Source organism: Ipomoea nil, unplaced genomic scaffold (assembly GCF_001879475.1).
Source record: "Ipomoea nil cultivar Tokyo-kokei standard unplaced genomic scaffold, Asagao_1.1 scaffold2704, whole genome shotgun sequence".
NCBI lineage: Eukaryota > Viridiplantae > Streptophyta > Magnoliopsida > Solanales > Convolvulaceae > Ipomoea > Ipomoea nil.
This window is the reverse complement of record NW_017619132.1, coordinates 1,797,763-1,814,546: the sequence shown is the minus strand read 5'-3', so window position 1 is coordinate 1,814,546 and position 16,784 is coordinate 1,797,763. Positions and strand designations below refer to the sequence as shown.

Below are 16,784 nucleotides of genomic sequence, written 5' to 3'. Positions count from 1 at the left end.
TTGGAAGAGCCACTTCATACAACTAGACCACAAGGTCATTGGCATACACATGCACGCATACATATATGTTTGGGGTGTAATGTACCGTGTCTAATAAACAAAAGTTGACTAAAAAAAAGGATCATAAGTAACCCAAGGAAACAAATTTAGGAAAGTGAAATATAGGAGACAAACCAAAATGTTTTTCATTTTAAGAGTAGCATAGTTTCAAAATGACTTCCTGAATTTTATCTGAAGCACAAGGTTCTCCATTTGTCCTTGAGATCAGCTGGCATACGGGTTGGATGAAACACATGACGACCAAAGTCTAAGATCTTCCTCCAAGGAATATTTTTGTTAGCCGAAATTGAGAATTTATGAACACCTTCCTGTAGCCCACAATACATAACCACATTAGAAGCTGATATACCAAGTTCTTCCATATTAACATAAAGTTTATTGTAAAAACTTTTCTGATCTCTTTTCCATGGTTTAGAATTTCCTTTTGGAAGCAGGCAGGGGGTGGGGTACCAGTTCTTATTATGAAAAATAAGATAGAGAAAAAGTTGCAGTGGAAATTTGGAATATTTGCCTGAAGCATTTCTTCCTCTTCAGTGCTCCACATTAATTTTTGACGTCTTCCATTTGGAAATTGATTTCTCCTGCAGCAAGGAAATAAGTTCACGTCAGAAGCAATGCAGTAAAGAGAACATAGAAAAGGAGTATAACAATATTTAATATATGTAAGAATAATTATATGCACATAAAAGTAAGTTATGTTCTCTAGTAGCTGAACACTCACTGCAATGGTGAATACTCTTCAGCTTGTTTCGGCTTGTCAGGGGAACTAGTCTCCCCAGTTAGCCCTGAAAATTTCTTTGGTGAGAAAGCTGTCCGGCTTGACCTTTTAGAATCAGAATTTAAAGGTTGACCCTCAATTTCATTTGATTCTTTATTGCGGTTGCGTCGTCCCAAAACAGCCTCAAATTCTCTAGATGTTGAAGCACCAGTCTCATCCCTTCTCTTGGCTTTCATATGCAACTGGGATTCAGGTTCTTTATTCGCGAAGGGCACTGCAGATTCACGTGTTTTTCCCTGCATCTGCTCAGCTTCTGCACCACCACCAGCTTCATTTTCCTTCCCCCCAGCTTTCATTTGTACAGCTTTCTTCATCTTCTTTTCTCCTTCAGGTATTTCTCTCGGGTGGCAATCTTCAACATCTCTATCTAGTAGTTGGTCATCAACCTCTGGTTCATTTTCTGCAAGCATTTGTTTTGCTTTTCCCCTAATTTTCTTTTTTCTATCAGGTTTATTTACCATATTGTAGTTGCTTCGTCTCAAAAGTGCCTCAAATTCTCTAGATATTGAAGCACCAGTTTCAACCCTTCTCTTGGCTTTCAAATGCAACTGGGGTTCAGGTTCTTCATTCATGAAGGATGCTGCAGATTCATGTGCTTTTCCCTGCATCTGGTCAGCTTTTGCACCACCACCATTTTCATTTTCCTTCCTGCCAGCTTGCATTTGTGCAGCTTTCTTCTTGATGTTCTCTTCTCTTTCAGGTATTTCTCTCAGGTGGCCATCTCCTTGGCAATCTTCAACATCTCTATCCAGTCGTTGGTCATCAATCTCTGGTTCATTTTCTGCAAGCATTTGATTTGCTTTTTTCCTAATTTTCTTTCCTCTATCAGGTGTCTCAGTCAGGTGGTCATCTTTTTTATGATCTTCAACACCTCTCTTTAGTTGAAGGTCATCAACCTCTGTTTCATTTTCTGCTCGCCTTTGTTTAGCTTTTTTCCTAATTTTCTTTTCTCTTTCGGGTATCTCACTCAAGTGACCATCTTCTTGATGATCTTCAAAGTCTCTATCTAGCTGTTGGTCATCAGCCTCAGGTTCATTTTCTGCTAGCACTCGTTTAGCCTTTTTCCTAATTTTCTTTTCTCTTTCACGTATCTCACTCAGGTGGTCATCTTTTTTATGATCTTCAACACCTCTATCTAGTTGTTGGTCATCAGCCTCAGGTTCATTTTCTGCTAGCAATCGTTTAGCCTTTTTCCTAATTTTCTTTTCTCTTTCAGGTATCTCACTCGAGGGGCCATCTTCCTGACGATCTTCAACACCTCTATCTATTTGTTGGTTATCAACCTCTGGTTCACGTTCTGTTTGCATCCCTTCGCTGACTTTATTGCATTTACTTTGCAAGAAACCAGCACGTTCTTCAGGTGATGATTTGTCAGCCCTTTTTGATGGTGATTTCCCCATAGATGGTTGCACTAGTTTGTCACCAATAGTCACTTCATTATCCAGAAAGCGGGACAGAGCTTGCTTTTTAAGCATAGCATCTTCCCTTGCTTTAAGTGATTCTGCATTAGCTTGCCTATATAAACAGTATGGGCAATAAAAGTTTCCCCTGTCATCAAATTTAACTGGGCACCCCATGCACTCCTCATGAACAACTATAGGGCAGTTACTATCACTACAAACCAACACCTTGCCACCTCTATCACACTTTATGCAAAATCCTCCTTTCTCTGGCCAACCCATTTCCTTGTTATTTTCCCGATTACTAATCTCCGTGCACATCTCTCTCACCACTTGAACACAGAACTCACATCTACAGATTAAAATATATATATACATATATATTAGATTAACTGACTGGAGTCACATTGCAAATGAAATTACTTGCTCCAAACATCTAGCTTTACAATTATCATGACATAATTTACTGTAATCATTCAAACTTACGCTTATATGAAATTCCTTCTCAGTCACTCTCTTCACTAAAATAATAAACATGTATCCTCAAACACTGCATACTTTGAAATAACAGATTCCAATTACATTACGATCTACTAGGTTTCTTCTGTTGACTACACTAAACAAACATCCAATCCAGCCAAAATGCTACCTACCATGGCGTGTAGAATTCCGATAATGGAATAATAATACTAACAAAAGCCAAAGAAGGAAGCAATGTCTTCATTTCTAAATCTACAAAGCACATAAGCACTGAATACGAAAATTTATCAACAACTAAAGCACTGTTAATTCCTGAGTAACTCTTCTTATAAACTTACTCTATTCAATGCAGGGAATTTGAAACTAAATTCCGAAACTTCAATCGAAAAAAACACAAAAGTAAATGAGAAGTCAATAGTGCGACGGTGTGCGTCGTGTGACAGTTACCTGAAACGCTACATGAGAGAGTCGCGATACGAGTCTGAGGCCGGCGGCAACGGCGGCGAAGAGCTCGAATCGAGTTCCGAACAACTCGGCTGGAAATGGAAAAATGGTGAAGAAGTAGGGTTTCCGTATGAGATTCAGCTATGAATTCGAGTTAAATAAACTGTGAAAAGCTTGAGTAGAAAGATTCGGAAACTCCATACATACACTATTTAACACTTATGGCTGATTTTTCCCTGCGAGACCAGAGAATTTGGAGTTTGGGAGGTCTCTTCCGCTTGGGATTTTGCAAAAACTACCGGAAGTTCAGGTTCTCCCCAATTTTATTTTATTTTTGGGGAGCTTTTTAATTTTATTTTATTTTACTTTTGGGGAGTTTTTTCCAGTGTTTAGTAGTTTGACCTATGTTACCTGGACCTATTAATTCCTTCCATTTAGTTTTCTGATTTAACCTACATTTATGTGTATTAGGAGTCTAACTCGAATCAAACATTTAACTATATCGCTAAAAGCAAGTGAAACTATATGGCATCAACAAATTTGCAATTCATAAAAAAAAAAAAAATTACAATTCATTATTAACTTTTTTACATTCTTAGGCTGTCCTTATCCCTGCAAACATCTCCCACTCTCAAAAATAGGTCCCACTTCCACATCATCTTATTTGCAAATCATCTTCTATTCACATTACATCCCTACAAATCTAATCAACTCTCAAAAGTGGGCCCAACATATTAAAATAACATTATTAATAATATTAAAATATTAAAAAGAAAAAGAAAAACAATAAAAAAAAATTAAATAATACAAAAGCTGGCACGGCTGTTGCCGCGCCAGCTTTTGTCAGCAGTTTGCAAATTTGCTGCAGAAGCAAATTTGCAAACTGCCTTAATTATAAAAAAAATGAAAAATGCTGATGTGGCTTAACCACATCAGCTTGCAAAGCCAATATTGGCTGAGATAATCTCAGCCTTATAATTTTAATTTACTTTCAAAATATATTATTATTATAGTATTCAAATTTATTTTTTAAGAAAAGACAATTATTCATTAGTTCATATCAAGCTATAGTACATAAACAATAGAAAAAAATAGAATAGAAAAACAAGCCGCACAATCTGACTTAGATAGGACTTCCTTAGCTAATACATAAACAATCTTATTCGCAAACTGTTATTATTAAAAATACAAATTGTAAGGAAAAATCAATGAAAAAAAAACATAGAAAGTAATTGCATTTAGGTTGACCTCAACCTAGCAAGTGGTTCACTTGCTAGGTGAGGTGGCCAAAATAAAAATTATTATTTTATTGCTTAGTTTGCCACATAGGATAGCAAATTTGCTATCGTGTAGTACTTTTATTATTATTTTCTTTTTATAGTTGTAAGTTAATGTTTTAAATTGATGTGATATTGAGGTCTACTTTTAAAAGTTAATTGAATTTGCAGGAACGTACGGTGAATAGTAAATAAATTACAAATTAGATTATGTGAAAGTAAGATCCACTTTTTAAAGTGAGAAAATATCGAAGAAAGCTTTATAGTGACTTGGATTTTAAAAGAAATGAATTACTTATTATATTTAGAAAAAAAAAACAAACAAACAAACAAAAAAAACAAAAGAGTAGTGGTGCGGTGCCATATAGTATGCTGATATGCGCAGTGCAGCTGCGAGGCGTAACAATATCTGCTCGATCTATCAAACATTTAACTACAATATGCGCGTTTCAATACATGTCCAAAACAAGTGGAATGGACGAAGCTACACAAAACTTAAATGCAGAAAGATGAAGAAAACGCAGAATACATTGACCACCAGGCATTAAACACCACATTAAAACCGATACAAATGAAACATTTTTAGCATCCAGAGTATCAAGAAAAAGAATTATATCTTAGCTAGCAGGCCAGGCCAGGCCTTCAGCCCCAACCAGCTTCTAAGAATCTCTCATTTGGCAACGTAACCACAGCGTGAGAAAATGAGCACTAAAGCTTTCTCTCTCGCTGTCAAGAATCGGCTATCTAAATCCCCCCTCAGTCAATCTTCACCGAGGAGAAGAGGTAATGAACGAAGTAAAACGAAGTGAGAAGACCGATGGTGCCAGTAGCGAGCATGACTGCAACTGCCATTATGAGTGAATAGCCGAGATACAGTATAGCAGACACTGGCCCGCTCAGGCTCTGGAGGTCAAAGACTAAGTAATTAACGGAATACAAGAACACGTACAGAGAGACTGAACCCGAGGCATAGAATGCTTTCCACCACCACATCCAATCCTCGACGCAGAGATGCATGTAAGTGAGGACAAGTGAGACCTCGGCACAGATAATGACCAGGAGCAGGAGAACAATGAAGAGAAAACCAAACACATAGTAGAACCGTCCAAGCCAGATACTAGAGAGGATAAAGAAAAGTTCAATGAAGAGTGTTCCAAATGGGAGGGTTCCAGCTCCAAGGATAAGAAGCCATGATGGATATTTGCGCGATGGGATCTCCCTAGGAATTTGGTTAGTTCGCACTGGGTACTGTATAGCCTCAGCTCGTGTGCCAAGATGTCCTCCCAGGAGGGTGAGAGGCACCGAAATACAGAACCAGAGGGCTATGAGTTTGAAATACAAGGAAATGGGAATGGCACCCGTGCTGTTGCTCCCCCAAAGAATAAAATTCAGCGCTGTGAGAATAACAAAAACAATCCCCGGAAAGAAGCATGCAATTGCCCAAGAAACTGACTTCCATTCGTCTGGAGTCCCCTTGATAGTTCTCCATGCTCGCACACCAACGTAACCAGCTGCGATTCCCAAGAACAGGTAAAGCAATATCATTCCGGTTAGCAGCATACCCCGAGAAGCTGGTGACATGAAACCAAGAGCCGCAAAAAGAATAGTTACAGCCGTCATTCCAGTAATCTGAACCCCGTCTCCAATCATAACGCACAGTAGCTTCGAGTGATTTGGTTCTCTGAACACATCACCTACCACAAGCTTCCACCCCGAAAGTTCCTCATTCATCTGTGCCTGAGCTTCTTTGTCCAATTCCTCGTACCTTGTTAAATCCCTTCTCACGGTTCTCAAAAAGATTACAAAAACGATTCCAGCCAAGAAGAAGATCACCATCAATGAGTTAAGAATCGAGAACCAGTGAACACGATCACCTTCCATCTTGAGATAAGCATCCCATCGAGATGGCCATCTAATGTCGCTTTTCACAAACTCAACCTCATAAGTGAATGATACCCTCTCCTGCTCCCTTATAATCTGAGACCTCTCAATCTCCAATGGACAGTTTATAGACGTGCTGTTATCATACGTGTGAAGTTTTGTCATCTTTTCCGGGTCATATTTAACACTGCAAGGGACCACCTCAAAACCAACAATTTCATAACCGGCAGTCTTCTTCTTATCAGTTTCCGAAATAACACCCATACCTTCTTCCCCAGTACCAATTATCTCCACTCCAGCTCCCTCATACTCGTGAATCAGAACTGTAAATTTCAGGTGGTTAATGATGTAATCATCTTTACTATTTGGTGGTGTATAGCCAACCGGAAACCCAGTCCACTGTATCTTCATTCCATTTTGGGTGGCATATCTCAAAGCAGGCAAGTTATCCAGGATCATATTCACCTGATAAAGCTCATGGGTCCTCTGTTTCAAGAGCTTTACCTCATTCTCATTTAGTCCGGGGGTAGTGCAGAGGTAAAGTGATTCATTAACATTCATCCTGAAACGGTAGGGAGAGGTATCAATCTGATCTCCCATTAACAGTTCTCCAAGATTCTCGGCACTTTTCTTGATGCCACTCTGAGGTTTGCAGTAAGGAAGACTATAATAGCTGAATGGGAGCTCAGTCTCAATTGAGGTTAACGAGTTCACTTTGACAACAATTTCATCACCAGTGGAGTATGTATGCATATAGGTACCCGGCAAATAAAACCCATTACAAGCATGTGAAATGAGAACGAAATATAAGAATGCAGCCAAGTATCTCCTTCCCGAGATTGATGACAATGCCATTGCTAGACAAGATGGAGGAGACAGGCCCTCTAAGCCACTAGTAGTAACACAGAAATCATCAATCTACAAAATTCACCATCAAATATTCAAAGTTGTTGTCAATAATATGTTTCCACTACATTAAGCAAAACCAAAAAGGGAAGAAATATAATAAATAAATAAGGAAAAGGAAGTGGAAAATGAACCCCACAAAATCATATGCAATCAGCTCTCAACAACTAAAAGTATAATGCAATTGACCATTCACTAACCTAAAGATGGAAATTCATAAACACAATAAGGAGTATACAATTGCAGAACAAGCATCTTCGTCTCGATTTACATGGACAACACATGGTATATACGTACAAGAGCACAAATCAGGCATTCAAAAAGCATATATACATGCATTTTTATATAGAAGCACCAAACAAAACTCAGGCTACATGGCTACAGTGCCCCGCACAGCATAAAAATACATGTGCCAGTAAACGCAATATCACTATGTCAGAAACGAACACACAACAGCACCGAACATACACGAAACTGAAGACACCATATCATATGCATATCTGCAGTGGTAGTAGCTAAACTGAATCCAGAAACATTAAACAGAAAAACAACTCATCAACGCAATGCTAGTAGACAGAACATGCAAATCCAGACTCTCCAAACCTATTACAAAAAAACAACTGCATTTCCAAAATTACGAATTAACATGGATCTAAAATTCACCACAAGACGCCGACACCGCCACACAATGCCATTCCCGGACTTGTTGCTGCTAACAAATTAGGTGTATAATCGAGATAGATCTACGGAAATGCGTACCGGAGCTGGATCTGGAAATGAAGAGCGAGCTCAGAGCGAATCAGCTCGGCGAAACTTGTCGGTGAGATCGGGCTGGTTAGCCTTTGATGATTGAGAATGGTTGGGAGAGGAAGGAGTAGTGAAAGAGCGCGTGAACTGTGAAAAATGAAGATGGCAAATTGGCAAGGAATAAAACTAGAAGGCGTTAGGTACTGTTTGGGGATAGGCGCTATATGGCGTGATATTATATTTGTTTCAATATAATTGGAAAATTTTAAGTTACTGGGCCAACTGCTGCATTTTCCCAATTTGGACCGGACATGCGCTTTATTATGGGCTCAATTTATATCCTAAATTAAAACACAAGGTTATAGATTCGACTTTTAATTTGAGTGATTTATTAATTTTTTAATTTGAGTTAAAATTAATTTTTCTCTTTTTAATTTTTTACCGACTAAAGTTGTAATACGGATTTTACTTAGGACATACTCATGCAGAGCGAATGCAAGTTTTCCTCGTCATCAATACATACATACACATGCATACACATATCGGTATTGGATCAAATGATAACAAGTTTTTATGATATAAATAAGAACCAATCTCAACTTTACATGTGAAAAATCATACGGATCATATCAAATTAAAAAAAATGCAGTAACATTTTCGTAATTATCACTAACTTTACTATGTAAACTTAAACATTAAAATATTCAATTCTCAGACTTTTTCAGATTTGCATATTTAGTATTAACATTTTGCATATTTAGTATTAAAAATTTACACTTGTAAAAATGCAAAAGTGCATTGCACTTAGGGAGTGTTTGGGTCAAGTTATATAATATAATAAGGTTATATTTATTTTGAAATATAATATTCTCATGTTTGGTTCAGGTTGTAATTTTCTTAGGAAATGTCACATGACCTCCACATAAAGTTTTTAGCTATTGGAAGGGAATGTGAGATACTCTACAATTTCTTAGGTATTTTCACATTTTCTTGTCTTATTATTAATTTTAGGATTTTGGCATTTTAATCAATTTGTCTTATTACCGTCGTCTTAATTACACACCTTAGTTTTAAACCAAACACAATAATATAACATTCATAGTAATCTAACATTTTAATCAATTTGTCTTATGATTGAGTTTTTTGTTTTATTTGGTTTATTGGTTCACTTCTTACTACTTACGGTCTAGCATTTACGGTTTAGATTTAAACTTTAACTTTTTCGTTGATTTTATAAATTTTACCAGGTTTGCATATTTAGTTGTTAAATGTTGCATATTTAAGCCTCAGTTTGCATAGTGAAGTTGATGCTAATTACGAAAACGTCAACGCATTTATTTTTTAAAAATCAGATCATATTCGTCAAATTTTTACAGATGTAAGACTGATATTTGTTCTTATTTCTTTCATACGGTACTGTCCTCACATGACTCTTACCCTATATATATAGACGCGCAGAGAGAGAGAGAGAGAGAGAGAGAGAGAGAGAGAGAGAGAGAGAGAGAGAGAGAGAGAGAGAGAGAGAGCAAAGCGAAACTTAAGAACAAATGTTGGTGGAGTATGACTTTCATATTAAAACATCACAATTTGATTATTGTCAACACCCATTCGGTCGAGTCTCATCGCACAGGACATACATGGTGCGGTTTACCTCTCATAGTTTGTAGACTATTACATAAGAAACTCTAGTGCGATTTTACCTCTCTTAGTTTTTGAGCTATTACATAGGAGTAGTACACGTCTAGTGCAATTTTATCTCTCTTGGTTTGTGAGCTACTACATAAATGGGAGTAGTACTCACCATCATGTAGTTGTTGCAGTTTTTTTCGTCACCCTAAATAGTGAACAATTATATTTTTTCATACTTGCCTACTATCTTAATACATGTTTATTTTTAGTATATTGCAATAGTACAAGTTTATTTTTAAATTATCACTCTTTGTTATATTTCTATGCATGTTGATCTGTAGTTTATAAAATGTTCGATTTTAGTATATTGTAAGTCAAAATAAACATGCAATACATTATAAATAACACATGTAATAAATTAGAAATAAAATTGTATAAATGATCCATATTGTTATGTGAACTCTAGTCTATAATTTAACAATTGCGTTTTGAATCCACTAGACCCTTTAGCCTCCATTCAACCATTGAAACTCTGGTAGATTAGTTATAGTGTATGTACTCCCAAATTTTATTCTTTTATTTTTACTCTGATATACCAGATAATGATAAATTATTCTTATTATGTGAGTACCAAAAAAAAATTATATTAAGAATTTAAAAGTGAGTAGAATTTGTAAGTGCATATAATAATTTCTTTTTGGTACAATATATGACATGACATTATGACAAAATCTTTGCCCACAAGTATTGACAGTCTTCTGTATCTGTCCCATCTCTTGGGCCTTTTTGCCTAATGAAGTCTTTCTCAAGCAGTGAAGCACAATCTTCTTATGCATCGCTTTCCCTCTAATTATCCCATCACTCTTTCAGCGAACACTTCGGTGACATCAACTAAACTCGGAGAGATAAACCTGGTTACAATCTTCAAAGGTAACACCTTTCCAATTTCCAGGGCACAGAACTGCACTTATTCACCCTGGGTTTCTCTAATATGTAATAAATTCACAACCTTTTTTACTTGATTCTTTAGCGAGTTTCACATTTCGGCGCAGTTTTGGATTGTTCATCTCTGTACACGACTCCATCATAATTGAATTGGTGAGGAGTTTATAGAGAGGGGAAGTGATACTTAGGAATTCGAATTTTGTTGAATTTCTGTATCTTAGGGTAGTTCTGCTGTTGGGATTTGGGAGTGCTTAATGAGATAATTATTGTGTAAACCAATGGCTAGTATTACATCTCCAGTAAATTTGGGAAGCATATGCAGCTGTCATAGGGGACAAATTGAAGGGTCATATACAGTGGTTAGAAGGGTTTCTTTTGGTAAAGATTTTAGAAGTTTTCATAGGATTAGGATTGGTAGGAGATGGAGATACATGTCTGTTTGTAGATACTCAGTTATTACTGATTATATTGCTGATCAGGGGACTTCAACATCCCTTGATTTTTCGCGAGGAAGTAGTAAGGATGCTGCTGTTGATGATCCTTTATTAAAGTCTATTATTCCTAAACCTCAGCTAAAGTATGGGCTGAAAGCTGGTCCTCCTTTAAGCACGAGTTCTTTAACTTGGAATGGGGCAAAAACCGGCCAGTTTTCAGATGGTGACAAGGGAGGCAATAATGGGGAAGATAAAAATGAGGTGATTGAGTCCCTTGGAGAGGCAGAGAAGCTAGAAACTAATAATAAGGTACCTATTAAGAAACTACCAGCCAGCAGAACTGCTGGAGAGAAAAATGGTAAACCGGTTTACTCGGTGGCTGGTCCGAGTAGGAAGTCTAAAACAATGAAGAGTGTCTGGGTGAAGGGGAATCCAGCAGGTGTTGTGAAAAAAGTTGTTAAGAAACCTCTTAAACAAGAACAAAAAATTGACACAAGGGGGAAGGCTGAGATTGAACCTGTTTCCCCTCTTAGGCCTCACCAGTTGCCTCAAAAAGTCCAACCAAAGGTACAAGCAAAGCAGCCTGTAGCTCCTCCATCTGTAATAAAGAAACCAGTTATCTTGAATGGTGTGGGTGCAGTAGCCAAGTCCCCAACTGCTGATGCGGTTGAATTAGCTGCAAAGAACAAAGAACACAAACCAATTTTGATTGATAAGTTTGCCACTAAAAAGCCTGCACCCAGTCCTCCTATTACTCGAATGGTTTTAACCCCTCCAAAACCCAGGAAGAGCCCTCCATTTGGGAAGTCCAAGGAGGAGTTTCATAAAAAGAGCGGTGCATCAGGAGGACCGCGTAGGCGTGCAGTTAATGATGACTATGATGAGATTCCTGATGAAGAGGTGTCAGAACTTGATGTTTCCATACCCTCTGTTGCTAAAGCACGGAAAGGCAGAAAGTGGACCAAGGCAAGTCGCAAGGCAGTGAGATTGCAAGCAGCCAAAGAGGCTGCTCCTGTCAAAGTAGAAATTTTGGAGGTTAATGAAGCAGGTATGTCGACAGAGGAGTTGGCATACAATTTAGCCATGAGTGAAGGCCAAATTCTTGGTTACTTGTACACAAAGGGAATCAAACCTGATGGTGTTCAAACAATTAGCAAAGACATGGTGAAGATGATATGCAAAGAGTATGAAGTGGAAGTTATTGATGCTGATCCTGTTCGGGTAGAAGAAATGGCCAAAAAGAAGGAAATTTTAGATGATGATGATGTAGGCAAACTAGAAGATAGACCACCTGTTGTCACAATAATGGGCCATGTAGATCATGGAAAGGTAAATCATCAAAGCTCATAATCTCAATCTTATGAATAATGAAATTATTATGTTAACATCGATGAGGAGGATCTAGCTAATTTATGTTCCTGATTTTTTGCTTGACAGACAACTCTTTTGGATTACATTCGAAAGAGCAAGGTATATGTGCACTTCTGCCCCGTTTTAATGCTTAGAAATCATGGTTTATTCATGACATGGTTATTCCTTTGGGGAAGCATGTTCTGACTACAAAGGTTGTGATTCATCATTTCTTCTAGTGTAGTTGCGAACTGAACCCTAACTGGTAGATATTTAGGTGGCAGCATCTGAAGCCGGTGGGATTACTCAAGGAATTGGTGCATATAAGGTGAAGGTACCTATAGATGGCAAGCTCCAGACATGTGTCTTCCTCGATACTCCTGGACATGAGGTATGCTTTGCATTAATTTTGTTTCTGCATCCATATCTTTAACCCTGATTTGCACTCACTATGGAACAGACATAGAAGATTAGAGGGTAGTAGTTGACCTTTCCAAAGTGATTACTGATTATTACTCTGTATGACAGTTTGACAATTGATTTTTGTAGGCCTTTGGAGCAATGAGAGCTCGTGGAGCTAGAGTCACCGACATTGCTATCGTTGTGGTAGCTGCTGATGATGGGATACGGCCTCAGACAAATGAGGCCATTGCTCACGCCAAGGCAGCTGGAGTTCCGATTGTGATTGCCATAAATAAGGTTTTCTGGAGATAAGGGCATTTGATGTCATATTTTCGTTTCTTATTTTCAGGAGTCAGGACTGATGAGTTCCGTTTATTTTTCTTCTGCTATTTCAGATTGATAAGGATGGAGCTAATCCAGAGCGAGTCATGCAAGATCTTTCCTCGATAGGTTTGGTTCCTGTAGACTGGGGTGGTGACATCCCAATGGTTAAGGTAGTGAAACATATGCACATAGTGGGGTGGTGTTATTCACATCATTTCTTATAGTCATGTATTTATATATTTTATCAGGTCAGTGCTCTCAAAGGAGAGAATATAGATGATTTGCTGGAAACTGCCATGCTTGTAGCTGAGGTTAGTAAATTGAATTCATGATCTTCTTGGTTATTTTGAACTAATATATAAGCATCATACACTTCACACCTCAGGTATTGTCGTGCGCAAAAATGTCATCTTTGTGTTTATGCAAGAAAAATACTGTTTTTCTGTATTGGATTGGTATAACTAGGAAATTCTCTTCCCTCCACCCTTACTACCACCCCCAACCATTTCTTGAATGTCTATGACTTGTAATATTGAATGGTTAAAATTTTGATTTTTGAATACTGTCCTAAATTTGTTTAACTACCTCCTCCTCTCTCTCGCTCTCTCTCTCTCTCACGCACACACATTAATCTATGTGCTTTGTATTTTAACTTATTGATTTGTTTTTTACTCGCAGCTTCAAGAGTTGAAGGCTAATCCTCACAGAAATGCCAAGGGAACGGTGATTGAAGCCAGTCTTGATAAATCAAAAGGACCCATAGCTACATTCATTGTACAGAATGGGACATTAAAAAGGCAAGATGTAGTGGTTTGTGGTGAGGCTTTTGGAAAGGTTAGTGAACAAAGGAGTTGACATTTTGGTTACTCTTCATTCCTGAGAGCTAATAACTTGGTTCATTGATATCATTATATCAACTTAATGCCTGATTTGAAAAAAATTCCCCTGCTTGTTTATTTTTAGATTCGTGCTTTATTTGACGACAATGAGAAACGTGTTGATGAAGCTGGACCTTCCATACCTGTACAGGTATGCAATTCCCATTTCTCTACTTCCCGTTTAAAGAGTCGCCAGTATATTACTTTTTTCTGATATTTAACTTAGTTTTAGTAAGGTTGATGTAAGCATTGGATTCTTTATCTGAAACATGCATTGCATGATTCAACAGGTAATTGGGTTGAATACTGTTCCAATTGCTGGTGATGAATTCGAGGTGGTTGGCTCCCTTGATATTGCTCGTAAAAAGGCCGAGGAACGGGCAGAATCCTTGAGAAATGAACGTATATCATCTAAGGCCGGAGAAGGGAAAGTTACACTATCTTCATTTGCTTCTGCTGTTTCATCAGGAAAGCTTACTGGGCTAGACTTGCACCAACTGAATATTATTCTCAAAGTTGATTTCCAGGTATTCATGTTAATTTCAATTTGGATATTGAAAACCATGCAAATAAGTAAATGAATAAACATTAGGGATATCAGAAAGCTGTTCGTTATCAATTTTATATTTTGCACACAAACTAAAATTTCCTAGATTTGGGGTTTCTCTTGGGTGTTTATTGTTATTTGGTGCTAAAGTGAAACCATACAACTATGGTTAGGGATCAATCGAGGCTGTCAGACAAGCACTCCAGGTGCTACCCCAGGATAATGTTACACTGAAGTTCCTATTGCAATCCACGGGAGATGTGAACACCAGTGATATCGATCTTGCTCATGCAAGTAAAGCAATTATTTTTGGATTTAATGTGAAGGCGCCGGGCTCTGTCAAAAGCTATGCAGACAACAAATGTGTCGAGATCCGATTGTACAGAGTCATATATGAACTCATAGATGATGTGCGAAATGCGATGGAAGGACTCCTGGAACCTGTTGAGGTACGCCATATTTCTGTGCTGTCCTGTTATTATTTTTTTTTTTTCTAGTACTATTGAGTATTGACCCTGTTACATGTAATATCTATTCATATATACTTTCTCAACCTACTGAAGCCCAACGGGTCTATTGAAGCCCAACGAGTCAATACTATTGAGTATTGACCCTGTTACATGTAATATCTGTTCATATATACTTTCTCAACCTACTGAAGCCCAACGAGTCAATACTGCCTCCACTGAGGCTCGAACCCATGACCTCTCACTTGGGAGAGTCACTTCATGCCGCTTGACCACAAGGTCTTTGGCCCTGTCTTGGATGAAGGGTGCCTGCTGGTGGTGAAGCCCAATATCACATTTTCCCGTGCTTGGAGCTGATTGGTCTTTTTAGTATTTTTAAAGAATTAAAAATTTCTGCCATAAAAAGTATGAACTTGCCGTAGTTCTTAGTTCAGCTAAGCTATCAATGTTGAGTTGTCATATATCTGCCTTTGATTTTTGCAGGAACAAGTGGCAATTGGTTCAGCTGAAGTGCGGGCAGTGTTCAGCAGTGGTAGTGGGCGTGTTGCTGGGTGCATGGTAACCGAGGGAAAAGTAGTGAAAGAACATGGAGTTCGGGTCGTTAGGAAAGGTAAAGAAGTCCATGTTGGTGTCCTTGATTCACTACGACGAGTTAAGGAGATAGTGAAAGAGGTATACTCTCGATATTCATATTTCATGAAAGCGTTCTACTTCTAGATGACAGCAAACAATACTCAATAGTGTTATTTATTGCATGACAAATGGGGAAAGAGAAGTCATATGTTAACAACCCAACAGGTAGCTCAAGTGACAAATGAGCTCTCTTTGTGGGGGAGAATTCCGGGATAACCCGGGTTTGATTCCCACAAGTGACGATTCCCCTTGGGCCAGCTCCCGAGGATTAGTCGGGTGGACATGAACCTTTAAACGGACAGAGAAAGACTCAGACCACCTCGTGGCTTACACCAAAAAGAAAAAAAGAATTCATATGTTAACTTTTGTTGTTGAACAGGTAACTGCTGGATTAGAGTGTGGAATTGGCATTAAGGATTTTGATGAGTTTGAGGTTGGAGATACCCTTCAAGCCTTCAATACAACACAAAAGAGAAGAACACTTGAGGAAGCATCTGCCTCCATTGCCGCAGCACTTGAAAAAGTGGGGATAGATCTATGAAAGGAATCAAGGCTGGCTAAATATCACAACTTTCAGATGGATAACTAGTTGAGTTGGCTTTTATCAATACCAACCGATCTCAGATACCGGTCCAACAATTTTGTCATAAACTTCACAAAATACTTTGAAATGGAGCAAAGCTGGTTTTTGTCAACACCTACCAATCTTGCATACTGCTCCTACAATTGCACAGAAAATTACAATGTTTAGTATATATACTGGTGACCTTTACAAGGGTTGCCCCATTGGCCATTGTTGTATATTAAAAAATATTTTTAAATTCGATAACCGACAAGTCAAGTCAGCATATTACGGGTAAACAAGTCATGCTTCATTGTATCGGCAATTTATATCGTCCCCAGGGCGCCCATTGCATTGTGCGTCTTGATGCAAAACGACGTCATTTTACATAATTGTATAAACAATACACATAATGGTATAAACAAATACATATAATCACGTCAACTCCCTTTCGCGTCTCTCAAAATGATATTGTGGTGCAGGGTATAATGACACGCGCCGTGGTGCAGGGTATAACGACTGCAAACCTTGGAGAATTTATTCATCAAATAAAATTAAAAGACATTGTCTAAGATGAAGTATATGGCAAAAAACCCACAGGGATGCATAGGCAACTTGCATATATCAAATTTTCTCCATC

At 38.0% G+C, this 16,784-nt stretch overlaps 3 protein-coding genes across 5 annotated transcripts; 1 reads left to right on the top strand and 2 right to left on the bottom strand.

The window, feature by feature from the left end:
* Positions 1 to 90: 90 nt before the first annotated feature.
* On the bottom strand, positions 91 to 3,469 carry LOC109155913 (titin homolog). The gene is made up of 4 exons (XM_019303613.1): positions 3,166 to 3,469; positions 782 to 2,590; positions 572 to 641; positions 91 to 368 (listed from the first exon to the last, which is right to left on the bottom strand). Exons 2-4 carry the CDS (start codon positions 2,557 to 2,559, stop codon positions 228 to 230), a joined length of 1,989 nt encoding a protein of 662 aa, XP_019159158.1. The 5' UTR covers positions 2,560 to 2,590; positions 3,166 to 3,469; the 3' UTR covers positions 91 to 227.
* Positions 3,470 to 4,949: 1,480 nt separating this feature from the next.
* LOC109155914 (transmembrane 9 superfamily member 12) lies at positions 4,950 to 8,188 on the bottom strand. 2 transcript variants are annotated; one of them, XM_019303614.1, is made up of 2 exons: positions 7,986 to 8,188; positions 4,950 to 7,238 (listed from the first exon to the last, which is right to left on the bottom strand). In XM_019303614.1, the coding sequence occupies exon 2, from the start codon at positions 7,173 to 7,175 to the stop codon at positions 5,196 to 5,198; it is 1,980 nt and encodes a 659-aa protein (XP_019159159.1). In that variant the 5' UTR covers positions 7,176 to 7,238; positions 7,986 to 8,188; the 3' UTR covers positions 4,950 to 5,195. The 2 variants fall into 2 exon arrangements, with proteins under 2 accessions (XP_019159159.1, XP_019159160.1); XM_019303615.1 differs by lacking the exon at positions 7,986 to 8,188 and adding an exon at positions 7,890 to 7,976.
* Positions 8,189 to 10,355: 2,167 nt separating this feature from the next.
* Positions 10,356 to 16,443, top strand: LOC109155911 (translation initiation factor IF-2, chloroplastic-like). 2 transcript variants are annotated; one of them, XM_019303611.1, is made up of 13 exons: positions 10,356 to 12,310; positions 12,419 to 12,451; positions 12,609 to 12,722; positions 12,881 to 13,030; positions 13,129 to 13,227; positions 13,306 to 13,368; positions 13,736 to 13,891; positions 14,021 to 14,086; positions 14,226 to 14,462; positions 14,656 to 14,931; positions 15,433 to 15,621; positions 15,962 to 16,126; positions 16,206 to 16,443. In XM_019303611.1, exons 1-12 carry the CDS (start codon positions 10,826 to 10,828, stop codon positions 16,121 to 16,123), a joined length of 3,030 nt encoding a protein of 1,009 aa, XP_019159156.1. In that variant the 5' UTR covers positions 10,356 to 10,825; the 3' UTR covers positions 16,124 to 16,126; positions 16,206 to 16,443. The 2 variants fall into 2 exon arrangements, with proteins under 2 accessions (XP_019159156.1, XP_019159157.1); XM_019303612.1 differs by lacking the exon at positions 16,206 to 16,443 and having other exon boundaries at positions 10,357 to 10,532; positions 10,633 to 12,310; positions 15,962 to 16,196.
* Positions 16,444 to 16,784: the final 341 nt, after the last annotated feature.

What these genes read in the sequence shown, in the direction of transcription:
- LOC109155911 (XM_019303611.1), top strand. Translation starts at nt 10,826, where the DNA reads ATGGCTAGTATTACATCTCCAGTAAATTTGGGAAGCATATGCAGCTGT. An exon ending in GCCATGTAGATCATGGAAAG is followed by an intron (nt 12,311 to 12,418) that starts GTAAATCATCAA and finishes TTTGCTTGACAG; the next exon opens with ACAACTCTTTTGGATTACAT. An exon ending in GACTCCTGGAACCTGTTGAG is followed by an intron (nt 14,932 to 15,432) that starts GTACGCCATATT and finishes TGATTTTTGCAG; the next exon opens with GAACAAGTGGCAATTGGTTC.
- LOC109155913 (XM_019303613.1), bottom strand. Translation starts at nt 2,559, where the DNA reads ATGTGCACGGAGATTAGTAATCGGGAAAATAACAAGGAAATGGGTTGG. An exon ending in GAAGAGTATTCACCATTGCA is followed by an intron (nt 642 to 781) that starts GTGAGTGTTCAG and finishes TCCTTGCTGCAG; the next exon opens with GAGAAATCAATTTCCAAATG. An exon ending in AAGAGGAAGAAATGCTTCAG is followed by an intron (nt 369 to 571) that starts GCAAATATTCCA and finishes TGTGGGCTACAG; the next exon opens with GAAGGTGTTCATAAATTCTC.
- LOC109155914 (XM_019303614.1), bottom strand. Translation starts at nt 7,175, where the DNA reads ATGGCATTGTCATCAATCTCGGGAAGGAGATACTTGGCTGCATTCTTA.